General features: G+C 46.6%; 1 protein-coding gene across 1 annotated transcript in view; it reads left to right on the forward strand.

The window, feature by feature from the left end:
* Positions 1-1,307: 1,307 nt before the first annotated feature.
* Positions 1,308-27,345, forward strand: part of LOC127028123 (amyloid-beta A4 precursor protein-binding family A member 1) — a gene marked incomplete at both ends in the record, with an annotated part of 57,376 nt that continues 31,338 nt past the window's right edge. The window contains 2 exons of the mRNA XM_050913916.1: positions 1,308-1,347; positions 5,174-5,319. Coding sequence (XP_050769873.1) covers positions 1,308-1,347; positions 5,174-5,319 — 186 coding nt within the window. The remainder of the gene's footprint in view (positions 1,348-5,173; positions 5,320-27,345) is intronic.

Below are 27,345 nucleotides of genomic sequence, written 5' to 3' on the forward strand. Positions count from 1 at the left end.
GGACAGTGTAGTAGGATGAAAAATATTACTTATTCCTCGCGTCCTTGTAACAAAAAATGGAAAAGACTCACTGGATTAGTCATTTACCTGTCACATAAGTGTGCACTTCCCAGGTGATTGATTTGTCACAAGCGTACAGAACCTGTTAAACTGCCTATCATAAAGGAAAACAACTTGGTATATATGTGAATATGTAAATGCAACCGAACCTCTTCTGAGACACCAGACTTTATCTTGATCATACATGGATCTTGTTTTGATATAGATAGAGAGAGAGAGAGAGAGAGAGATAGGAGTTGCTCCAAATTCAATGCATTGTAGAATGAGGTTCAGGTTTGTCAACATCTTGTAATGCTTGACTTATCCAAAACTTTTATTTCAAAAAGGTTTAATAGCAGCATATGCTTTAGTATACCTATTACCGTGGTTTTTTATACAAAGTTGTCTTTAGTAAATTCTCCCATTTCTATATATTGTTGAATATAACAAAATGGTGAGTCTCCCTGAAGTTATCATTTCTAGATGTTTATATTGTTACCACAGAGTCTTTCATAGAAAATTACAATTGGAAATGAGGTATTATTTTAGTCTGTGTGTTTACAAATGTAGGACAGACGTTTTGGGTTTTTTTCTATTAGTCCACCTTTCATGAAAGTGAGACTTTACTTGATTCTTTACTTGATTAAACAAACAAGGAATAAATACCTTGCTTGCAGTTTTCATTGTCTAAATCATGCACGTTTATATGTGCTTTTGTGCTTGTTACAGCATAAACATAATCAGTGTAGGACTGTTATTAAATGCATTTACTCCAGCGGGTATAGGTGGCTACATAGCCTGTCAAGAACAATCCTAATAAGTAATTAAATTTGGTTCATAATTAACAGAGCAGGTCAATGCTTTTTGTCATGACTAATAATAGTATTGGTCCATTTTAAATATCTCCATATGTATTTATTTGGAAAATGTCGTTGAGAGATTATGTATTTTCCTATATTTCTGTTTGTTAAAGAGAGCACAGCACTAATTAGTAGTCAGGAAGCATGTTGCCAAACGCCAAGAGCTAATTCAAAATAATGTAGTGTGTTGCCTGCTTGATGAACATGTTAATAGAATATACTATATTTAGGGATAATAACCCTCTAATAATTGGTCAGACTTTTAATTTAAAAGTAAATATTTTCCTAATAAACTCTCACCATCTTTTGCTAATAACTATTACTGTTATTTCATTTTTATGGAGGAATTTTTAATGTGTATTTAAGCATACTTTGTTCTGTTTGAAATCCTATTTGTCTTGATTACAGTCCAGAAAAAGCTTGGCTTCATTCCCAACATATGTTGAAGGTAAGATATATTTCATAACTTAATTTTTTTTTCATTACATGAAGAACTCCAATGTTTTTAATGTATAGAACTTTATTTTTATGTGCAGAACATAAAACTTGCTAAGGTTGGATGAACCGATTTAGATTAAACTGTGTCCAGCCTGGAACTTGAATTAAACCCTAGTAGGCTTTTTTGGAAGTTGAGTAAAATCTCTCTCTTATTTTGTAACATTTTATTGATGGCTCCTGCCACCTTTCTACTGGGTTGTTATCGATATCATTTAAATCACTGATTTAAAAAAAACCCACTGTGGAATTCATAATGTATGTGAATGTGTGTGTAGAGAGTAATTTGTTGTCTGATAAGGAATAGAGGTTAGACAAAACAGTCAAAATCTCCACAAAACTGAGATTTAATTGGCAGGCAAGTAGGAGGAAACTTGCACTGATTTTCAGGTACTTATCCTCTGATTAAATAACCCTTATGCTTTACAGAATGGAAAAAAAAAAAAAGCTGATGTCATATTTAATTTGGAATGTCTTCGAATTCCTTGATTGCTTTACAGTGTACTGTCTTTAGATTGTAAATTTTAGCATTGGTTTAGTCTTTAAAAGTATATGATGTTGTATATTTTAGAACCTGTGACCAGATGAACTGGTGTAAATTACATAGATTGCTTTGAAACTAGCTGAGGTTTGGAAATTCAAACCAATGAAGGATCTGTCTCTGGTAGACAGCCCTCTCCCTGTCATGGACCATCTTAAAGTGTGTCCCTGTCCCCCAACAAATAAAAAAATCTCTTAGCATTCTCTGAGATATTGGTCCAGTGAGCAGTTGCTTAAAACATTGAACACACTATTTTTATGCAGGTAATTGATAGTCTGAGAAAAACTTTCACCTGCACTACAATTTTATTCAACAGATAATTTCATACTCTAACATAATGTACAGAGGGGGACTTGTGAAGAACGATACTGTTGTTCTGCAAGTGTGTTCACATCTCATAAAAATAAAACATGTTCCTCTTTCCTTTTGAATATGCTTCCTGTCTTATCTGAACCTCTTTCATCCTATGTTTAAGATTTTGTGTTTTGATCAAGAACTATGCTATAAAGGGTTTGGTAATGGAAGTGGTGATAAGGCCTTTATGCATAGAGTAACAAATATCGGCAATTAAAATACTGTATAGTTTCAGGGCTTGAGCAATAATTTGCCAATATGTAGCACTTCTAGATGCTATATGTGGTTGGTTGGAAGTGGTTGGTAAGATGCTGATGCTGTCAGGCCTGGAACAGGCACCAACATAGTGATATCAGGATGCTTGCTCTATCCCATCTGGGTGTTCCCCTGATAGCCAGGGAAAGCACCCCAACCCCCCCAGTTGTCTTGATCATGGAAGCAGGTTTGACATGTGTCATATGGTCAGAGCAACAGGTTTTGTTCATTGTCTGGATTTAGACTGCAGTGACTGATCAAGCACAGGGTTGCCCAATGGGGGCCCACAAACACCACAGATCACATGATTTACATACTTTATTATCCTTTTTCCCACTGCTTGGCCCTCCTTTTTGTCACCCTTGTATCTCCCTTTCTAATATCCATGCCTGGACTTGGGGCCCCTCATCCACACCTTGAGTCTTTCCAGATGCGGGTCTCCTACTTGCCAGCTAGTCCAGCTTGATGTTTGCTAGCAAATTACACACACACACACACACACACACAGAGTATTAAAATTCATTAGGGAAATATAAACACACCCTGATTCCTCCAGTTGCTGACACCTAAACCTATGGGCCCTGTGACTTGTGGCCCCTTCTCCAGTTGCTGGCACTTAGTCCTTGCAGCGCTCACATAGGATAGAGGGTGAGAGCACACAGAAAAATGAATTAAGAAAAAGGATTTAATAAGAAGACAGGACAGACTGCAGTGATCAGGCACAAGGCTCAGTCAAACAAGTGTACTGACTGGCAGCCTGCTTACATGTGACCGGCCTCTTCTATCCCCCCTTTTCTCCATTTTCCCATGCTTGTACTTCCTCCCCCCATCTACCTTGATCCCTCCCATTCTCTACCCTGGTCTCCTCCCAAATAAACAACCCACCTCTAATTACTTTTTCCCCACTGGTCCGTTTTGCTACATCCGTACCCAAATTTGGTATTTCTGATACCAGTCCCTAGACACTCTCAGCCTTATATGCTACAGTTACCCAGGCACTGCTGGCCTTGCAAGGTTCCACTCCCCCAAAGGCCCCCAATGCTCCCTGTCAGGTGTCTGTGAAGTCTCACGTAGCTCCCCCTTAACCACCAGTGCAATCCAGCCATCCCTCATGGTGCTGCCTGTAACTTTTGGCAGCTTCTCACTCTGTTACCTGTCACATCCAGCAATTTCTCATGTCACAGCCAGTAGTTTTCCACATCCTGTTCAATTAGTTGAACCTTGGGCCACAGCCTAATCAGTGGCCCAATCATTTGTCTGCAGCCCTAACAATATAAATTCCATTCCTTTGGGTTTCATTCTTGAAAGTGACTAGTGACCATAATTACTTTCATTTTGTGGGTGTCCATTTATGTAGTATCTGAACAGATTGAGCACGCTCAAGGTACCTCAAAATCAGTAGTCGTAAACTTTCATCTATAAAGAAGCCATAAATTGGGAAAGCTTCATGATAAAGTTTGTGTATGTACTCATATCTGTGTGTATATTATGAGTGTGATTAAGATTTAGCTCTAGCTACTAATGTTTTTATTAACTTAATAATGACATATTCTTTTGGGGGTAAAGTTCTCAGTCCTTGTTAATGTCATCTTTGGTGAATTAGAAGAAAATTGGCATTTTTGTGTTATGTTCAACTTCAGGCTTTAGCACCTCTTAAATCTCAAGCTAACTCTTGAGTTGACTAAAAACTCTGTTCTAAAAGGATCAGGTTTTGTTCCTAGCAAAATAGAGAGCAAAAACAGTTTATACATCTTGATAAAATATAGACAATTTTACCAATTCTCTCAAATTCTCTCAAATGATGATTATCTGTACATTTTCACTGGCCTTGAACATAGATTTTTTTTCTTACTTGTAGCAAAACAAGAAACTTCTTGCATAAACCTTCCTTTTTCTCAGATCATGAGAATTTTAACATATAGAGAGAAAAGCCCTGTCTTCTGCAGATATAATCCCCAAACATCTGAAAACCTGTATATTATACATGTTTCTCTGTACTGACTTGTGAGGTGATTTTTACTTTGACTTTTAACTTTACACAGAAGCTGATGAGAGCTGAAGTCATTAAGTATCTTGCAGGACTAAGTAGCTTTTTCCAAATGCAAGAGCCCTTGCTCTGTATATTTACCATCAAAATCTTTTTGTTTAACACGCCACCCCTCCCCCCCCACCCCCACCCCAACACAATACCCTTGTTGGGAACGAGTGTGATTTTGATAATATTGATCTCCTCTATTATGGGGGGAGGGGTGTGTGTGTATCATAATTGTAAAGCACTCTTGAGGAGATTCCACTACCTGTTCAAAGTGCTGAGAGAACAATTTAAGTATTCTTGTTTCTATGTAAGAACAAAACTAAAGAGGTTATTTTGCTCTAGAGTGAATCCTGCCTTACAGGAGAATGATCTATTGTGAGAAATTGAATTAGCAATTAGTTTCTGCTGGAGAGATGTTGAGAAGACATGCTCGGTGTTTTGTATGCCTTGTTTAAAAGTATCGGTTGTCATGCCATCATGCTAAAGTGAAGTAGTTCAGAGGAGCATTTACAGCTCTTAGGTACAGGCTCAAGTAGTCAGAATATTATTTTTTTTACCATGGTTTAATGTGATTTTTCCCCACTGTATTTGTAGTTCCTGGACCTTGTGATCCTGAAGACTTGATAGATGGAATAATTTTTGCTGCCAATTACCTCGGCTCCACTCAACTCCTTTCTGACAAAACTCCCTCCAAGAATGTGAGAATGATGCAGGCACAAGAGGCTGTCAGCAGAATCAAGGTGAGGGATGACTCTTGCTGTTTCTCAAGTTGGTGTTTTAAAGCTGCAGATGTGAACTTCTTGTACACTTAAGTCTTCTCATGTTGGGTTATCTGTGATTTCAGAAACATTAAGTGACTAATCTTTCTTTTTGCAAGATAAACCACTTATTTAATGCTGCTTTTGGAACAAGGGTGAAAGGAAAAAAAGTTCCAGATAATTCTAATTTGTACAGTACAACTTCTGCTCTATTCTGTTAGCCAGAAATCTATAATTGTCAGGGCAGGCCCAAAATGAGAGACAAAGACATACGATTCAAAGGCTCTAGGCAAGCAATAGCTCAAAGAGGCTGAGCTCTGCCTGCTAGCCAGTTTTATTAGCTCTCCTGATAACAAACCAAGGGCAGATGTAGACATACTATTTACAAAACATCATCATCTCCTTTGAACAGATACAAGCATAAACCTGACACCATCCCCCCTCCCTCACCAAGGGTGTGCCCCCACACCCTCCAGTGGACCTGGCTTATCAGGATAATGGACATGAAAAGCCTGAACCTTAGCTGGGGTATGCACCTCTGATGCAGGCTCCCAGGAACGGTCCTCTGGGCTATACCCTGCCCAATCAATCAAATGCTGCAGGGTACCCCAGGATATCCTGGAATCCAAAATAGCCCAGACGTGATATTCTCTCTGGCCCTGGACCGTAATTGGAGGCGGAGGTCAAGGTTGCCGCTAGAAGGGATCTGGGTGAATGGGTTTTAACGGGGAGATGTGAACAACAGGGTGAATCTTGAGAGCACGTGGAAGCTGCAGACAAAACGCAACCGGACTAACCTGGACCACAATTTTATATAGGCCAAGATAATGGTAGTCTAAATTAGAAAAAAAAAATGCACCAAATGAACATGTTCACCAGACAACCGAACATAGTCCCCAACTGCAAAGTCTGGTGCTGGTCACCACGTAGCTCCCCCTTAACCACCAGTGCAATCCAGCCATCCCTCATGGAGCTGCCTGTAACTTTTGGCAGCTTCTCACTCTGTTACCTGTCACATCCGGCAATTTCTCATGTCACGGCCAGTAGTTTTCCACATCCTGTTCAATTAGCTGAACCTTGGGCCACAGCCTAATCAGCAGCTTGCATATCTTAGTGCTCCAGCACTTAAAGGTAATAGCAAAAGGAGCTGCATGAGAGTGTATTGGGGTGTGTGTGTTTGCATTCGTTCAGTCATGTGTGTATGTGTCTGAGTGTGTGTGTGTGTGTGCATGTGTCTGTCTATGTGTGCTTCTGTGTGTACGTCTCTGTCTGTCATGTCCTTGAGAGCACTAATAGGCCTTAAAGGTCCTGACCAGCCTCACCTGTGGCCTCTATGCACACCCTCTGCCCATGGGCCCAGGAGCCCCATTTCTGCTCAGGCCTGTGCCTTCAGCTGCCTGAGCTATATCAGAGGACTACCAGTCTCTAGGTTAACTACAGCCATACGCTGTGTTATTGTGCTAGGCTCCCGGCCTCCTCATCCCTTAGAGAGCAGCTGGCCCTTGCTATTCCCTGACAGTGTCTCTGTGTGAACTTGTGTGTGTGTGCATGCCTGTCTATGTTCTTCCCTCCCCTGCTCACACACACAAATTGTTTGTGCACTTTGGCTTATGAAAGATAAAATAAAATGCTTAATCTGGGTTAGAATGGGTATTTTATTTTTCATGCCTGATAAAGACAGCTAGGGCTATTAAGATTGTTGGAGCATAGATGTATTGACATATTCTTCATGGTCCTTGAGCTGTAAGTAAAGATGAGGCATAATATTTAGTGCCTGGAAAATCTGATAAAACCTGAGTTAATTGCTGGCACCCCAGTAGACTAGGACTAACCTGAATTAAAGCTTTCTTTTTTTCCATGTTAGCATGCATGGAATTCAAAAAGTAGGTCAACATTCAGATAACGGGGGAGGGAGGGGAGAAAAAAGAGAATTTATTAAATTATTTGCTTACCCTATATTATAGGTGGAAAAATAGCTTAAATAATTGTGAATGCTGCCAGGTAGCAGATAATTGGGGGGGGGTGCGCATGTGTGTGAGAGGGGGTGAACGTGAATGTCTGAAATTGAACTTTTAATCTCTCAAGCACAAACCTGTTACTTGCTAGCTGCAACTGATAAAATCCTCCAATTAATAAAGTGATATGAGACAGAACCACCAATTAGGAGGCTGAACACGTTATGCTTCCACACATAAACTATTTAGATTGGGAAAAGTGGGGGCTTAGGGGCCCAGAAAGAAGACGTGGCAGAGAAGATGGGTTCTGGAAAAGAAGTGGTCTCAGAAAGAAGGAGGCCCAGAAAGAAGAAGGTGAAGATCGTGGAAGTGGGGGAAGATTCTAGAGACCAGGGAGATACGTGGAGATGAATGCTGAGGGAGGCCCAGAGACCTTGGCCAGTAACACCTAAAACGGGTAACTAACTGGGAGCAGCTGCACAGCAGGAACTAACATGGCCTTCTGCCCAACCTTCCCAGACCAGCTCTGATCCCCCTGAGGGGATGGGAAATTGAGACCTAGTAAACATAATGTGGGGCCTGGGGAGTCTGTGAAATAATTAAGTAGGGTAAAAACTCTAATCTTGCTTGTTCTTAAATAAACCCCAGTATCCAGATCACTCTGGATTGCTGTTTACTCTGTCTTGCCCATGACACCATATAAATTTGTTTTGAATTGATAGGGTAATTACTCCAGCACAGGTGGAACAGAATGACTTATAAAAAAAACCTATCAATCAATTTATTACTTAGCTAAACTTTTTCCTTACTGAATTGCAAACAACATGAACTATTGAAATAATTCTTCTGGGAAGAAACAGGAAGAGCCAGCAGATCGATACCTGGCTCCGAGACTGGTGTCACCGGCAGAATTTTGGGGTTTTCGATCATGGGTCGGTCTATACGACACCAGGCCTGCTGGTGACAGATGGGGTACACCTGTCTCATGGGGGGAAAAGGATCTTTGCACAGGAGTTAGCAGGGCTCACTGAAAGAGCTTTAAACTAGATTTGAAGGGGGACAGGGATAAAACCAGGCTCGCTAGAGATAAGCTGTGGGGCGGCATGCCAATGTTTGAAGGACGGTGTGCTAGCGAGGTCCCTCGGTCTGCCACCTCAGTGGAGGTAGGGGATGGAGAGCCACGCGGCAGCAAAGACACAAGGGTTATTGATGTGTTAGAAACCACGGAAGCGCCTGAGAACGGTCACATAGGAATTAGGGCTTCTCCCCCAAAAAAGGTGGCAGGATCAATGGCCCAACTGAAGTGCATCTACACCAATGCACGCAGCATGGGCAACAAACAGGAGGAGTTGGAAGCCACTGTGCAGCTGGAAAACTATGATATAGTTGCCATCACGGAAACATGGTGGGATGACTCACACAACTGGAGTGCTGCAATGGATGGCTATAAACTCTTCAGAAGGGACAGGCAAGGAAGGAGAGGCGGTGGGGTAGCCCTGTATGATAGGGAGTGTTCTGATTGTCTAGAGCTTGGCGATGGTGATGAAAGGGTTGAGTGTTTATGGGTAAGAATCAGAGGGAAGGCCAACAAGGCAGATATCATGGTGGGAGTCTGTTATAGACCACCCAACCAGGATGAAGAGGCAGATGAAATATTCTATAAGCAGCTGGGAGAAGTCTCACGATCGCTAGCCCTTGTTCTCATGGGAGACTTCAACTTACCCGATGTCTGCTGGAAATACAATACAGCAGAGAGGAAACAGTCCAGGAGGTTCCTGGAGTGTGCGGAAGATGATAACTTCCTGACACAGCTGGTGAGTGAGCCAACTAGGGAAGGCGCCCCGCTGGACCTGTTGTTTGCGAACAGAGAAGAACTTGTGGGTGATGTGATGGTTGGAGGCCGTCTTGGGCACAGCGATCATGAAATGATAGAGTTTTTGATTCTCGGAGAAGTAAGGAGGGGGGTCAGCAGAACTGCTACCTTCGACTTCCGGAGGGCAGACTTTGGCCTGTTTAGGGGCCTGGTTGACAGAGTCCCTTGGGAGGCAGTCCTGAAGGGCAAAGGAGTCCAGGAAGGCTGGACATTCTTCAAGAAGGAAATCTTAAAGGTGCAGGAACAGGCCGTCCCTATGTGCCGAAAGGTGAGCCGGCGGGGAAGAAGACCGGCCTGGCTGAACAGAGAGCTTTGGCTGGAACTCAGGAAAAAAAAGAGAGTTTCTGACCTTTGGAAGAAGGGGCAGGCCACTCAGGAGGACTACAAGGATGTCGTGAGGTTATGCAGGGAGAAAATCAGAAGGGCCAAAGTCCAACTAGAGCTTAATCTGGCTACTGCTGTAAAAGACAATAAAAAATGTTTCTATAAATACATTAGCAACAAAAGGAGGGCTAAGGAGAATCTCCATCCTTTATTGGATGTGGGGAGAAACATAGTGACAAAGGATGAGGAAAAGGCTGAGGTACTTAATGCCTTCTTTGCCTCAGTCTTTAATAGTAAGACCAGTTGTTCTCGGGGTACCCAGCCCCCTGAGCTGGAAGACAGGGACGGGGAGCAGAATGAAGCCCCCATAATCCAAGGGGAAATGGTTAGCGATCTGCTACACCACTTAGACATACACGAGTCTATGGGGCCGGATGGATCCACCCAAGGGTCCTGAGGGAGCTGGCGGAAGCGCTCACCAAGCCACTTTCAATCATTTATCAGCAGTCCTGGCTAACCGGGGAGGTCCCAGTTGACTGGAAGTTAGCAAATGTGACGCCCATCTACAGGAAGGGCCGGAAGGAGGATCCGGGGAACTACAGGCCTGTCAGTCTGACCTTGGTGTCGGGGAAGGTTATGGAGGAGATCACCTTGAGTGCCATCACACGGCACGTACAGGACAAGCAGGTGATCAGGCCCAGTCAGCATGGGTTTATGAAAGGCAGGTCCTGCTTGACTAACCTGATCTCCTTCTATGACAAGGTGACCCGCTTAGTGGATGAGGGAAAGGCTGTGGATGTTGTTTACCTGGGCTTTAATAAAGCCTTTGACACCGTTTCCCACAGCATTCTCCTGGAGAAACTGGCTGCTCATGGTTTGGATGGGCGTACTCTTTGCTGGGTAAAAAACTGGCTGGATGGCTGGGCCCAAAGAGTTGTGGTGAATGGAGTTAAATCCAGTTGGCGGCCGGTCACAAGTGGTGTTCCCCAGGGCTCAGTATTGGGGCCAGTTCTGTTTAATATCTTTATCAATGATCTGGACGAGGGGATCGAGTGCACCCTCGGTAAGTTTGCAGACGACACCAAGTTGGGCGGGAGTGTTGATCTGCTTGAGGGTAGGAAGGCTCTACAGAGGGATCTGGACAGGCTGGATCCATGGGCCTAGGCCAATTGTGTGAGATTCAACAAGGCTAAGTGCCGGGTCCTGCACTTGGATCACAACAACCCCATGCAACGCTACAGGCTTGGGGAAGAGCGGCTGGAAAGCTGCCTGGCGGAAAAGGACCCGGGGGTGTTGGTCGACAGCCAGCTGAATATGAGCCGGCAGTGTGCCCAGGTGGCCAAGGCGGCCAATAGCATCCTGGCTTCTATCAGAAATAGTGTGGCCAGCAGGACTAGGGAAGTGATTGTCCCCCTGTACTCAGCACTGGTGAGGCTGCACCTCGAATGCTGTGTTCAGTTTTGGGCCCCTCACTACAAGAAAGACATCGAGGTGCTGGAGCATGTCCAAAGAAGAGCAACAAAGCTGGTGAAGGGTCTAGAGAACAAGTCCTATGAGGAGCGGCTGAGGGAACTGGGGTTGTTTAGTCTGGAGAAAAGGAGGCTGAGGGGAGACCTTATCGCTCTCTACAACTACCTGAAAGGAGGTTGTAGCGAGGTGGGTGTCGGTCTCTTTTCCCAAGTAACAAGTGATAGGACAAGAGGAAACGGCCTCAAGTTGCGCCAGGGAGGTTTAGACTGGATATTAGGAAAAATTTCTTCACCAAAAGGGTTATCAAACATTGGAACAGGCTGCCCAAGGAAGTGGTTGAGTCACCGTCCCTGGAGGTATTTCAAAGTTGTGTAGGCGTGGTGCTTAGGGACATGGTTTAGTGGTGGACTTGGCAGTGTTAGGTTAACGGTTGGTCTCGATGATCTTAAAGGTCTTTTCCAACCTAAATGATTCTATGATTCTATGATTCTATGTCAATCCGCATGTCGTCGGAGCTGAATTGAGGGGATGACCCTTTGTTACCCCTCTATATTCATGGCCTGGCCAGTGATGTCTGTAGAGAGGTAGCCCAGGGGTTGGCGCCGGCAGATTCGCAGGCTGCCATTAAACGTGCGTCTGAAGGGGTGTAGCTCCTGCGCTTGCCTGGTTCTGCTCCAGCTTCAGGCCCCCGCTCCCCCCGGCGGCCCTCTCTGCTTGGCAGGTTGGACTCGATGATCTTAAAGATCTTTTCCAACCTAAATGATTCTATGATTCTATAACCACAGTCATGCTTTGACAGACACCCATAGAAAAACAGTATGGCAACAACAGCTGTTCCACAGGGGTTGTGTGTGTGGGGGGTGTGTGTGTGTGTGTGTGTGTAATCGGAGTTATCCCCTTCCTTGAACAAGTATGTATACAGTCCCTCCCCATTCCCATGTTGATACTACTTATATTTCAATTTATGATTAGTGAATCAGTGCATGAAGCTCCAAGGTCAATTTTTCCTCTAGAGCATCTATGGTGTATATTTTTTTTTTGCGGATTTAAAGTACTCCTTACTGTTATGTTATATGACGAAAAGCTCATCTGCACACACACAAAGGACCAGAGAGGCAATGGCAGGTGGGGGAACCCAAATAATACCCTGCCCCAGCTACTCCCAGGCCCATCACAGGAGCTATCAGCCCATCAAAGGCCCATCTCCACAAGACCAGAGGAGCACAGAGGCACTAAGGCAGGCAGGGGAACCCAAATTACAGACTCAGAGGAGGGATCCCCTGTCCAGGTCTTTCCTAGGGCTCTCCCAGGAGAGCCTCAGCCCCAGTCTCCAGGTATGAAACCCATCACCATGAGTCATCGGGAGCAGCTCTCCAGATAACCTTTCGGACTAAGGGTGGTTGCTGCCTAGGGGGTGGGACACATTATGGGATTGTCCTGGTTTCGGCTGGGACAGAGTTAACTTTCTTCTTAGTAGCTGGTACAGTGCTGTGTTTTGGATTTAGTGTGAGAATGATGTTGATAACATGCTGATGTTTTAGTTGTTGCTAAGTAGCGCTTATCTTAAGCCAAGGACTTTTCAGTTTCCCATGCTCTGCCAGCAAGCAGGTGTGCAAGAAGCTGGGAGGGAGCATAGCCAGGACAGCTGACCTGAACTAGCCAAAGGGGTATTCCATACCATGGAACGTCATGCCCAGTATATAAACAGGGGGGAGTTGGCCAGGAGGCGCGGATCGCGGCTCGGGCATTGGTCAGCAGGTGGTGAGCAATTGCATTGTGCATCACTTGTCTTTTCTTATTTCTTTTTTTTGTTATATTCCTTTTCATTACAATTATTATTATTATTATATTATTATTATTAGCAGTAGTAGTGTATTTTATTTCACTTTAGTTATTAAACTGTTCTTATCTCAACCCACGAGTTTTACTTTCTTTTTCCTCCTCCCCACCCCACTGGGAGCGGGAGGGGGAAGCGGCTGCGTGGTGCTTAGTTGCTGGCTGGGGTTAAACCATGACAGCCCTTTTGGCGCCCAACGTGGGGCACGAAGGGTTGAGATATAACAACAGATCTGATCAGAGTGTGTTAAAAGAAACTTGTTATAAGTATTCATTGTATTGGTTTGATAGTCACTGGTTACAATGTGGACTCTTTTGCTCTCAAGGTTGGTGTGGTTGTTCTTGAAATTGCATTATGTAATGCCCTACTTGCAGTATATGCTCCCTGTTGTGCTGTTTATCACCTGTGGGAACCGGGCTAGAGTTATCGCGTTGTTGTTGTTTGTAACACTGCCTTATGATATGGTAGAAGTGCAGGCCGTGAAACTAATCAGGTGTTTGTACTCAGCATTGTTGTCACCTCCGTACTTCGGGAGCCACCTATGGGAGACTATTAATAATTGTACCTTTTACCTTTTCTCCTCTGGGAGCCAATCTATGGAGGAGACATCTCTGTACTTCGGGTGCTATCTCCTAGAGAATATTAATAATTGCACTTTCTACCTTTTCTCCTCGGGGAGCCAACCTATTAGGGAGACATCTCCCACATCTTCCTTTCTCTGCCAGGTTAATTACAATAGCATTGGAGGAGTTTGTAAATTTTGAATATCCTTGGGATGTTGAACTCAGCATGGTCCTATTGCTAGGAATCAGCCTGTTCCTGAATGTGATTCAGATCTTGTCTAGGGTTAAACAACTATTTAAAAATACCACCCAGAGATCAACTCCCACGACTACGGCTACTCAAACTCCAGCAACAAGCACTGCAGCTACTCTAATCCCTATGACAAGCACTGCGGCTACTCAAACTCTGGCGACAGCTACTGCGGCTAATCAAACCCCAGCGACAAGCACTGCGGCTACTCAAACCACGATGACAGGCCCTGCGGCTACTCCAGTCCCCACAACTGTGGCTACTCAAACCCCAGCGATAAGCACTGTAGCTACTCAGACACCGGCCACAGGCACTGTGGCTACTCAAACCTTGGCGATGGGTGATGCTGCTGAACTAGAGAATCAACCGATGCCAATATCAATTGCCCCTATACAGAAGAAGAAATATACAAAAAAATCAGTTCACTTAGCGAAGGATGAAGGTGAACCAGGGTCATCACGAGAACAGGAGGAAGAGGCAGAACCGGAGATAATCACCCGATCCCTATCCCTTAGTGAGCCGCGAGATATGCGAAAAGACTTCAGCCGTCATCCAGGCGAGCACATTATCACCTGGCTGCTTCGATGCTGGGATAATGGGGCTGGTAGCTTGGAATTAGAGGGTAAGGAAGCCAAGCAGTTGGGATCCCTTTCTAGGGAAGGGGGCATTGACAAGGCAATTGGAAAAAAGACACAAGCCCTCAGCCTCTGGAGGCGACTTCTATCGGGCGTGAGGGAAAGGTACCCCTTCAAGGAAGATGTTGTATGTCACCCAGGCAAGTGGACCACCGTGGAGAGAGGTATCCAGTACCTGAGGGAATTAGCCGTGTGGGAGATGGTTTATTATGACCCAGATGATGGGCAGTTACCCACAGATCCATACGAAGTCCAATGCGCACGACCCATGTGGCGGAAGTTTGTACGAAGCGCACCATCGTCGTATGCCAATGCATTGGCAGTAATGGACTGGAAAGATGAAGAGGGACCAACAGTAGATGAATTGGCTCGCCGACTCCGGCAATATGAAGAAAGTCTCACTTCCTCCCTCGTCGCGGCTGTGGAGAAACTGCCAGACATACTAGCCGAGAAATGGTCCCAAGAGTTCCAGCGATTTGAGGATAAGTTTGGCCGCCCACCTGTACGGACCAATACCTCAGCTATTAGGAGAAGGTATTCTTCTGGGCAAGAGACAGGAGGGAAAAGGTACACCTCACGGGGTACCCTGTGGTTTTACCTGCGTGAGCACGGAGAGGATATGAGGAAGTGGGATGGAAAACCTACCTCGGTCCTAGATGCACGGGTAAGGGAATTGCGAGGAAAAACAATCACAAATGAGGGTTCTTCCAGGAAAATTGCTGCTCCAGCCTCCAGTGAGCACTGCGAGCGGTGTGGCAGGCAGAGTGGAAGGGCTGATCTTACTCCTGATTCTATGAGAAGGAATTCTAATCCATTTTTACAACGAGTGAGTGGAGAATCCTATGACCAGGACTAGAGGGGCCCTGCCTCCAGCCAGGCGGAGGAGAGGGACAACTGGGTTTACTGGACTGTGTGGATCCGATGGCCTGGCACATCAGATCCACAGGAGTATAAGGCTCTAGTGGACACCGGTGCACAGTGTACCCTAATGCCATCAAGCTATAAAGGGGCAGAACCCATTTGTATTTCTGGGGTGACAGGGGGATCCCAACAGCTAACTGTATTGGAGGCTGAAATAAGCCTAACTGGGAATGAGTGGCAGAAACACCCCATTGTGACTGGCCCAGAGGCCCCATGCATCCTTGGCATAGATTATCTCAGGAGAGGGTATTTCGAGGACCCAAAGGGGTATTGGTGGGCCTTTGGTATAGCTGCCTTGGAGACGGAGGAAATTAAACAGCTGTCCACCTTGCCTGGTCTCTCTGAGGACCCTTCGGTTGTGGGGTTGCTGAGGGTCGAAGAACAACAGGTGCCAATCGCTACCACAATGGTGCACCAGTGGCAATATCGCACCAACCGAGACTCCCTGATTCCCATCCATACGCTGATTGGTCGACTGGAGAGCCAAGGAGTGATCAGCAGGACTCGCTCACCCTTTAACAGCCCCATATGGCCAGTGTGAAAGTCTAATGGAGAATGGAGACTAACAGTAGACTATCATGGCCTGAATGAAGTCACGCCACCGCTGAGTGCTGCCGTGCCAGACATGCTAGAACTTCAATATGAACTGGAGTCAAAAGCAGCCAAGTGGTACGCCACAATTGATATCACTAATGCATTTTTCTCAATCCCTTTGGCAGCAGAGTGCCGGCCACAGTTTGCTTTCACTTGGAGGGGCATCCAGTACACCTGGAATCGACTGCCCCAGGGGTGGAAACACAGCCCCACCATTTGCCATGGACTAATCCAGAATGCACTGGAACAGGGTGAAGCTCCAGAACACCTGCAATACATTGATGACATCATCATATAGGGCAACACAGCAAAAGAAGTTTTTGAGAAAGGGGAGAAAATAATCCAAATCCTTCTGAAAGCCAGTTTTGCCATAAAACAGAGTAAGGTGAAGGGACCCACACAGGAGATTCAGTTTTTAGGAATTAAATGGGAAGATGGACGTCGTCACATCCCAATGGATGTGATCAACAAAATAGCAGCTATGTCTCCACCAACTAGTAAACAGGAAACGCAAGCTTTCTTAGATGTTGTAGGTTTTTGGAGAATGCATATTCCAAATTATAGTCTGATTGTAAGCCTTCTCTGTCAAGTGACCCAGAAGAAGAATGATTTTAAATGGGGCCCTGAGCAACAACAAGCCTTTGAACAGATTAAACGGGAGATAGTTCATGCAGTAGCCCTTGGGCCAGTCCAGGCAGAACCAGATATTAAAAATGTGCTCTATACCGCAGCCGGGGAGAATGGCCCTACCTGGAGTCTCTGGCAGAAAGCACCAGGGGAGACCCGAGGTCGACCCCTAGGGTTTTGGAGCTGGGGATATCGAGGATCTGAGGCCCACTATACTCCACCTGAAAAGGAGATATTAGTAGCATATGAAGGAGTTTGAGCTGCTTCAGAAGTGGTTGGTACTGAAACACAGCTCCTATTAGCACCCCGACTGCCAGTGCTAGGCTGGATGTTCAAAGGGAAGGTCCCTTCTACACATCATGCAACTGATGCTACGTGGAGTAAGTGGGTTGCACTGATCACACAACAAAGTCGAATAGGAAACCCCAGTCGCCCAGGAATTCTGGAGGTGATCATGGACTGGCCAGAAGGCAAAGATGTTGGAATATCACCAGAGGAGGAGGTGACGCGTGCTGAATAGGCCCCACTGTATAATAAACTGTCAGAAAATGAGAGGCAATATGCCCTGTTTACTGATGGGTCCTGTCGCATTGTAGTTAAGTATCGAAGGTGGAAGGTGGCTGTGTGGAGTCCTATACGACAAGTTGCAGAAACTGCAGAAGGAGAAGGTGAATCGAGTCAGTTTGCAGAGGTGAAAGCCATCCAGCTGGCTGTAGACATTGCTGAACGAGAAAAATGGCCAATACTTTATCCCTATACTGACTCATGGATGGTGGCAAATGCTCTGTGGGGGTGGTTGCAGCAATGGAAGCAGAGTAACTGGCAACACAGAGGTAAACCCATCTGGGCTGCTGCATTGTGGCAAGATATTGCTGCCCGGCTAGAGAACCTGGTTGTGAAAGTATGTCATGTAGATGCCCATGTACCTAAGAGCCGGGCCACTGAAGAACATCAAAACAACCAACAGGTAGACAAGGCTGCTAAGATTGAAGTGGCTCAGGTCGATCTGGATTGGCAGCATAAGGGTGAATTATTTCTGGCTCGGTGGGCCCATGACACCTCAGGCCATCAGGGAAGAGATGCAACATATAGATGGGCTCGTGATCGAGGGGTGGACCTGACCATGGACACTATCACACAGGTTATCCATGAATGTGAAACATGCACTGCAATTAAGCAAGCCAAGCAGTTAAAGCCTCTTTGGTATGGGGGACGATGGCTGAAATACAAATATGGGGAGGCCTGGCAGATTGACTATATCACACTCCCACAAACCCGCCAAGGCAAGCGTCATGTGCTTACAATGGTGGAAGCAACCACCGGATGGCTGGAAACATATCCCGTGCCCCATGCCACTGCCCGGAACACTCTCCTGGGCCTTGAGAAGCAAATCTTATGGCGACATGGAACCCCAGAAAGAATTGAGTCAGACAATGGGACTCATTTCCAAAACAACCTCATAGACTCCTGGGCCACAGAGCATGGCATTGAGTGGGTGTATCACATCCCCTATCATGCACCAGCCTCTGGGAAAATCGAGCGATACAATGGATTGTTAAAGACTACATTGAGAGCAATGGGTGGTGGGACCTTCAAACATTGGGATACACATCTAGCAAAGGCCACCTGGTTAGTCAACACTAGAGGATCTGTCAACCGAGCTGGCCCTGCCCAATCAGAACTTTTATGTACTGTAGAAGAGGATAAAGTCCCTGTGGTGCACATAAAAAATATGCTAGGAAAAACAGTCTGGGTTACTCCTGCCTCAGGCAAAGGCAAACCCATTCGTGGGATTGCTTTTGCTCAAGGGCCTGGGTGCACTTGGTGGGTGATAGGAAGGACGGGGAAGTCCGATGTGTGCCTCAAGGGGATTTGATTTTAGGTGAGAACAGCCAATAGATTACATTGTATGATGTTGATTGCTATATAATCCTGCACTGTATGTCATCATTATAATTGTTATATGCTATATTAATGGTATTACCGTAAGAATCACCTAAATTAATGAAGAATGAACTTTGACAAAAACTGAGTGAAGTGCAGTAGTGATGGAACCAGGACTGACTTCAGCATGCAACAATCCAGCACCACACACCATCCTCCTGCTGCACCCAATGTCACCTGCCCACTGCACCACACCGAAGCCCAATCCTGTTCTGCTGACTGATTGGACTTTACACCATCCCTCCTGTCCAGACAGACTGTTATGACAGATGGAGCCCAAAGTCATGGACTGAATGAACTCAACAGACATTTGATAGAGATGGCCCATAGACCGCGGGAATGATATCTGTGCGATATCATCACAGGAAAAGTGATGGTGATTAATTGAAAATGTATCAGAAAGTGTGGGATCTGGGCATAATGTAAATAGTATAGAATAAGGGGTGGATATTGTCCTGGTTTCGGCTGGGATAGAGTTAATTTTCTTCTTAGTAGCTGGTACAGTGCTGTGTTTTGGATTTAGTGTGAGAATGATGTTGATAACATGCTGATGTTTTAGTTGTTGCTAAGTAGCGCTTATCTTAAGCCAAGGACTTTTCAGTTTCCCATGATCTGCCAGCAAGCAGGTGTACAAGAAGCTGGGAGGGAGCATAGCCGGGGCAGCTGACCCAAACTAGCCAAAAAGGGGTATTCCATACTATGGAACATCATGCCCAGTATCTAAACAGGGGGGAGTTGGCCGGGAGGCGCGGATCACGGCTCTGGCATTGGTCAGCGGGTGGTGAGCAATTGCATTGTGCATCGCTTGTCTTTTCTTGGGTGTTATTTCTTTTTTTTTTTGTTATATTCCTTTTCATTACAATTATTATTATTATATTATTATTATTAGTTAGTAGTGTATTTTATTTTAATTTAGTTATTAAACTGTTCTTATCTCAACCCACGAGTTTTACTTTCTTTTTCCTCCTCCCCACCCCACTGGGAGCGGGGAGGGGGAAGCGGCTGCGTGGTGCTTAGTTGCTGGCTGGGTTTAAACCACGACAGGGATGCACGGGAAAAGCATCTTGGGGTGACACAGGACTTATTATGGGATGTTTAGAGGAACCACCAAAGGCAGGGAAACAGAGGGATCAAGTAGGTTTAGGGAGGAACAAGTGTGGGAAAACAGAGGGATAAGGGGATAAAAAGGGCCGGTTGAGTGTAAATTGTTGGCTGGTCAGTATGCTTGTCTGGCCATGCCCTGCACCTGATCAGCTCAGTCTGTCCTATCTTCTTATTAAATTGCTTTCTAACACTTTTCCTGGGTGAGGGAGGGCTCTCTATTTTGTGTGCATGTATGTGTACGTGGGTCTGAGTGCCACCAACTGGAGTCAAACCAGAGTTCGGAGGGCCTGTGTGCCTGGGTGCCAGCAACTGGAGTGAGAGCAGGTGTGCGAGTGAGTGTGTGAATGCTAGCAAAGATCAAGCCGGACTAGCCAGTGAGTAGGTGAAATAGCCTGCGAGCCAGGTGTGTGTGTGTCTCTAAGGGCAAGACCACAGGAGGACCTGGCTACCAGAGGGACCAGGAGAGTCCTGGCCAACTTCCAGAAAACTCCGTCTCTGTGTTTGTGCGCATCTGTACCAGCAACTGGAGTGGGACTGCAGCCTTGGGAGCTTGTATGCCTGGGTGCCAGCAACTGGGGAGACTGGTATCCAGGGGCAGCTACTGGGCAGACTGTGTGTGTGAGCCCAGCTACTGGAGGGATCCACATTGTAAATATGTATATATATTGCCACTAGTGGACCTTCATATTGAACTACTAGAGAGGGGAACAGGATGAGGCCATTGGTGCTTTTTGTGTTTGTGTGAGTGCTGAGTATGTCTGTGTTTATCTGTGAGGCTGGCCATATATATGTGTGTGTGTGTGTTTGTGTGTATGTATTGTATATGTGTATTTGTGTGTCTACTGGGAATACATGCTCAGCCTCTCTACTGGTTGGATCTGGAGCTGCAGCAGCCTCGCCTCTTGGGCTACCAGATTTGGTCTGCCCCTAACACAACCTGTGGTTCTATGAAAACTTTGATAAGGAAATACTCCCCTGTTGACTCTTGCTTGATGTACTTCATGTTCCTTCTCATGAGGCACAAGAAATTTAAAAGTTCTGTTGACATCAGAGCTAGAAATATTCACCAACCATCCCTTTAATTTCTCAACCTGCACTGGTATGATGTGCATGCTCCATGAATTCTATCTGCCCCTGAATTTAAATTCTGTGGATGTTCTCTATGTTCTTCTTATGCTTTAAAAAGATCTTATTTTTTATAATATCAGAATCTTTGCGCATAAATAATTTTCCAATATTACCATGTTGTTTTTAAGTCAACCTATAATAATATAAATATTTTTCAGTCTTCACACAGGCAGTCCCAGGATTTGCTGTAAGGACAAACATATTACAACTAGATGGTTTTTATTCAAGTTGTGTTAGGTGTTAATATATCATACTGAAGACTTTGGAAAGAGAATAGTGGTTTAAGAATTAGAATCATAGAATCATACAATGGTTTGGGTTGGAAGGGACCTTCAAAGATCATCTAGTGGGCAGGGACATCTTTCACTAGATCAGGTTGCTCAAAGGTCCGTCCAACCAGACCTTGAACACTTCCAATGATGGGGCATCCACAACTTCTCTGGGCAACCTGTTCCAGTGTCTCACCACCCTCATCGTAAAAAAAATTCTGGTTCTGCTCCGGCTTCGGGTCCCCGCTCCCCCCGGCGGCCTTCTCTGCTTGGCAGGGGGGCGGAGCAGGCGCCATGCTGGCGGTGCCGGGGCTGAGGCCCGTGTGGCCGCTCCCCGAGTCTGCCCTACTGGCCCCGGCCCTGCTGCTCGCGGCGCGGCGGTGGGGGAACCGATGCAAATCGGGGCAGGGTTTGCCCATTCCACTTCTCCCCCTGCTGAGGACTCAGCAGAGGAGTCGGTTGGTTTGGCTACCTTCGGGGACATTTGGGATTTTCTGCCCTTTTCTGAATCACCCCTTTCAGCGCCCGCCATTGTGGAGTCGGGAAACTGAGGGGAAACCCGCCGCGGGGGCGGGGCGGGGAGGGTCCCACTGAATGGCAGACCCTGCTTCTGCAGCTCTCTGTCGCCCCAGGATGCTGGGAGTTTATTTCTTTTTCTGTCCTCTCTATGCCCTTTTATCCCATCATCCTGGGCACGCCTTGGTTAGTCCGGCACGATCCGATGGTTCGTTGGGCACAGAGACGAACTTACCTTCCTGCCGTTGAGGCGGGGGCTGCTGCTGCTGCTGCTCTCCCCCCTCCCGCCGCAGCCGGCGGGGTATAGCGGGCTCTGGCGGCGGCCAGGGTTCCAGGCAGGCGCTAGTGCCTGCCAGGTGTCCAGTGCCGGCAGCGCCAACTCCCCCGAGCCATCTGCTGTCCTGTTGGGGGCACTGCCGCCAGAATTTAGGGATTTTTTGGACGTCTTTGAGGAAAAGCAAGTAGCCACCCTACCTAGGTGGGGGGTCCCCTTCGGGTGTATGATTGTTCTTTCGCGCTGTTACCAGACGCTCCTCTCCCCTTGGGTTGTATCTATTCTCTGTCACGGCCAGAGATGGTGGCCTTGAAGGCTTATAGTGAGGATGGCTTAGCCCAGGGTTATATTCAATACTCCACTTCACCCCTTGGTGCCCCTGTATTTTTTGTAAAGAAGAAGGATGGAGACTTGAGGCCATGTGTGGACTACTGGGGATGGGGTGGAAATTGTAATGGATATACCTTTAAATTGTTGTAACCCATACCACCACCCGAAACACCATCTTGAGCCTTGAAAAGCATGGTCTGTGGCAGCACAGCACCCCAGAAAGAACTGAGTCAGACAACAGGACTCATTTTCCTAAGCAACCTCATAGACACCTGGGCCAAGGAACATGGTATTGATTGGGTGTATCACATCCCCTATCACGCACTAGCCTGTGGGAAGACTGAATGATACAATGGACTATTAAAACCTATACTGAGAGCCATGGGTGCTGGGACATTCAAGCACTGGGATGCAAATTTAGCAGAAGCCACGTGGCTGGTTAACACTAGAGGTTCTGCTAACTGACCTGGCCCTGCGCAAACGAAACCCCTACCTACTGCGGAAGGAGATAAGGTCCCCATACTGCACATAAGGAACTGGCTGGGAAAGACAGCATGGGTTACTCCTTTTGCTCAGGGACCCAAGTGCACTTGGTAGGTAATGCAGAAGGATGGGGAAATCCAATGTGTACCTCAAGGAGATTTAACCTGGGGGGGAAATAACCCATGATTTGAACTGTATGATGCCATAGCTGTATGGAGAAGGATGGAGACTTGAGGCCATGTGTGGACTACTGGGGATTGAATAATTACCATCAAGAACTGGTAGCCCTTGCCCCTCATTCCTGAGCTGTTTTGCAACTGGAGTGTTTGCAGTGGGCATGCTGGTTTACTAAACTGGATCTGAGAGAGGCTTATAATCTTATTTGTGTTTGTTGGGGCAATGAGTGGAAAACTGCCTTTGATTGCAAGTACGGCCATTTTGAGTACCATGTGATGCCTGTTGGCCTGTGTAGCACCCCTGCCACCTTTCAGCGCTTTGTGAATGATGTCTTCTGTGATTTGTTGGACAGTTATGTCATTGCATATCTGGATGACATTTTAGTTTACTTGACCACATGGGAGGAACATGTTGTTCATGTTTGGGAGATTCTCTCCCACTTTTACCGCCATCGCCTTTATGCCAAGCTTGAGAAGCATGCCTTCTTCCAACAGTGTATGGATGTCTCGGGGTACTTGATGGGCCCTGAGGCGTGAGCATGGACATGAAGATCGACACTGTTCTTCATTGGCAGGCTCCCTCAATGGTGTGTGACGTGCAGCACTTTTTGAGCTTTGCCAATTTTTATCAGCATTTTATTCGGAATTTTGCTCAAAAGGTTGCTCTGCTCACAGCACTGACTCGTAAGCGTATCCCTTTTTAGTGGATGCCTGAGGTTCAGGGGGCCTTTGATGACTTGAAGCAGGCATTTACGACAGCACAGGTTTTGGCCCACCCAGATACCAGTCGTCCTTTTGTATTGGAGGCAGATGCTTCCGCCCATGCCATTGGGGTGGTACTTTCTCAGCGTGGTCCATCGAATGGACAGCTTCATCCTTGTGCCTATTTCTTCTGCCAGTTGACTGCTGCAGAGAGGAATTTTGATATCTGGGAGAATTGTTGGCCATCCATGAGGTGTTTGCTGAGTGGAGGCACCTTCTCATGGGTCCTGCTGAGCCCACTTTGGTACTGACTGACTATTGAAATCTGGAATGTTTTAGGAACCTGAAGTGCCTCTCTCCCCAGTTGACTTATTGGGCAACTTTTCTCTCAGTTTCTGTTTAATATCACCTACATGACTGGGCAAACAGAATGGTAGGGTGGATACCCTGTCATGTCAGGAAGCCCCAGCAGGAGCTGCTGAGGCAGATCCACCCCCCTATAATTTTTTCTCTCTGCAAAATTTTGTTGCATCCATGCTGGCCCATGCCTTTTTAAGTTCTGTGCATCAGGCAAAGGTTGGTGATTCTTTGGTCATGCAGTTTCAGGCAGAGGCTACTTCACAGAATCTGCAGGAGAAGGATGGTTGTCTGTATCATGATGAGCGGCCGTATATCCCTGCTGGCCCACTGCACACATGGTTCCTTCAGCACTGTCATCACATGCTGACAGCAGGGCATGGTGGTCATCGGAAGACTGCATCGAGTCACGCAGCTGTACTGGTGGCCTATTGTGCATGCATATGTCACGAGCTATGTTCTTGCTTGCAATGTCAATGCCCAGGCCAAGAAACCAACACAGAGGCTGCAGGGTCTACTACATCCCTTACCAACTCCTGAGTGGCCATGGCAAATTATTTCAATGGATTTTATTGTGAACTTGCCTGTGTCTCAGGGGCAGACAGAGGTGCTTGTGGTGGTGGACTTGTTTATGAAGGCTGCTATTTTTGTTCTACTAAAGAAACTGCCCACAGCCCCTCAGACTGTGCGTTTGTTTTTGCAGCATGTGTTTTGCTGCCATGGCCTGCCGGATAGTATGGTGATGGATCAAGGTGCCCAGTTCACTGCCCAGTTCTGGAGGCGGCTTATGGGCCTGCTGGGGATGCAACTCTGTCTTTCCTACCTGTATCACCCACAGTCTAATGGTCAGACAGAGTGGGTGAACCAGATCCTGCAGCAGTATCTCCATTATTATATTAATTACCATCAGGATCACTGGGTCTCTGTGTTACCATTGGCAGAATTTGCCTATAACAGCAGTGTCCACTCTTCCACGCAGCAGACTCCTTTTTATGTGCAGTATGGTTTTCATCCCCATGACCACCCCGCTACTCCGGAGGCTGTCCAGGGGGTTTCCCCTGTGAAAGGCAAGATACTAACTGCAATACGACTTCCTTAGAAGTATGAACACTAACTGAGACTATGAGCTTTTACCTCAGGGTCGATGTGACCTGAAGACCCAACCTAAGCTGGCTCTCACCAGCTGAGTACACCCTATACCCACGGTAAAAAAATAGGAGATTTACCTTTAAAAAAAAAAACCAGGCCAGAACCGCAGTTGACCAGAATCCAGTATAACCCCCCCCACACACACCTGCACGGGACATTGGTTTAGAACAATGAAGATTAACATACCACTGACACATACATCCACACCACCTGCACGGGACAAGCATGTACTGATCCTGCGTGGGAAAATTGCATACTAATTACGCGAGCAATACTAACTGATTAGCCCACTCCTTAACATGAGAAACTTGGGGCCAACACCCCCAGGTCCTTTTCCGCCAGGCAGCTTTCCAGCCACTCTTCCCCAAGCCTGTAGCGTTGCATGGGGTTGTTGTAACTCAAGTGCAGGACCCGGCACTTAGCCTTGTTGAATCTCACACAATTGGCCTAGGCCCATGGATCCAGCCTGTCCAGATCCCTCTGTAGAGCCTTCTGTGTTTCCACCCCTGGGGCAGTCGATTCCAGGGGTACTGGACGCCCCTCCAAGTGAAAGCAAACTGTGGCCGGCACTCTGCTGCCAAAGGGATTGAGAAAAATGCATTAGCAATATCACTTGTGGCATACCACTTGGCTGCTTTTGACTCCAGTTCATATTGAAGTTCTAGCATGTCTGGCACGGCAGCACTCAGCAGCGGCGTGACTTCATTCAGGCCATGATAGTCTACTGTTAGTCTCCATTCTCCATTAGACTTTCGCACTGGCCATATGGGGCTGTTAAAGGGTGAGCGAGTCCTGCTGATCACTCCTTGGCTCTCCAGTCGACCAATCAGCGTATGGATGGGAATCAGGGAGTCTCGGTTGGTGCGATATTGCCACTGGTGCACCATTGTGGTAGCAACTGGCACCTGTTGTTCTTCGACCCTCAGCAACCCCACAACCGAAGGGTCCTCAGAGAGACCGGGCAAGGTGGACAGCTGTTCAATTCCCTCTGTCTCCAAGGGAGCTATACCAAAGGCCCACCGGTACCCCTTTGGGTCCTTGAAATACCCTCTCCTGAGATAATCTATGCCAAGGATGCATGGAGCCTCTGGGCCAGTCACAATGGGGTGTTTTTGCCACTCATTCCCAGTTAGGCTTATTTCAGCCTCCAATACAGTTAGCTGTTGAGATCCCCCTGTCACCCCAGAAATACAAATGGGTTCTGCCCCTTTATAGCTTGATGGCATTAGGGTACACTGTGCACCGGTGTCCACTAGAGCTTTATACTCCTGTGGATCTGATGTGCCAGGCCATCGGATCCACACAGTCCAGTAAACCCAGTTGTCCCTCTCCTCCGCCTGGCTGGAGGCAGGGCCCCTCTAGTCCTGGTCATAGGATTCTCCACTCACTTGTTGTAAAAATGGATTAGAATTCCTTCTCATAGAATCAGGAGTAAGATCAGCCCTTCCACTCTGTCGGCCACACCGCTCACAGTGCTCACTAGAGGCTGAAGCAACCATTTTCCTGGAAGAATCCTCATTTGTGGTTGTTTTTCCTCGCAATTCCCGTATCCGTGCATCTAGGACCGAGGTAGGTTTTCCATCCCACTTCCTCATATCATCTCCGTGCTCACGCAGGTAAAACCACAGGGTACCCCGTGAGGTGTACCTTTTCCCTCCTGTCTCTTGCCCAGAAGAATACCTTCTCCTAATAGCTGAGGTATTGGTCCGTACAGGTGGGCGGCCAAACTTATCCTCAAATCGCTGGAACTCTTGGGACCATTTCTCGGCTAGTATGTCTGGCAGTTTCTCCACAGCCGCGACGAGGGAGGAAGTGAGATTTTCTTCATATTGCCGGAGTCGGCGAGCCAATTCATCTACTGTTGGTCCCTCTTCATCTTTCCAGTCCATTACTGCCAATGCATTGGCATACGATGATGGTGCGCTTCGTACAAACTTCCACCACATGGGTCGTGCGCATTGGACTTCGTATGGATCTGTGGGTAACTGCCCATCGTCTGGGTCATAATAAACCATGTCCCGCACGGCTAATTCCCTCAAGTACTGGATACCTCTCTCCATGGTGGTCCACTTGCCTGGGTGACATACATCTTCCTTGAAGGGGTACCTTTCCCTCACGCCCGATAGAAGTCACCTCCAGAGGCTGAGGGCTTGTGTCTTTTTTCCAATCACCTTGTCAATGCCCCCTTCCCTAGAAAGGGATCCCAACTGCTTGGTTTCCTTACCCTCTAATTCCAAGCTACCAGCCCCATTATCCCAGCATCGAAGCAGCCAGGTGATAATGTGCTCGCCTGGATGACGGCTGAAGTCTTTTTGCATATCTCGCGGCTCACTAAGGGATAGGGATCGGGTGATTATCTCCGGTTCTGCCTCTTCCTCCTGTTCTCGTGATGACCCTGGTTCACCTTCATCCTTTGCTAAGCAACCTGATTTTTTTGTATATTTCTTCTTCTGTATAGGGGTGATTGATATTGGCACCGGTTTATTCTCTAGTTCAGCTGCATCACCCATCGCCAAGGTTTGAGTAG

This window comes from Gymnogyps californianus, unplaced genomic scaffold, assembly GCF_018139145.2.
Source record: "Gymnogyps californianus isolate 813 unplaced genomic scaffold, ASM1813914v2 HiC_scaffold_192, whole genome shotgun sequence".
Lineage (NCBI taxonomy): Eukaryota > Metazoa > Chordata > Aves > Accipitriformes > Cathartidae > Gymnogyps > Gymnogyps californianus.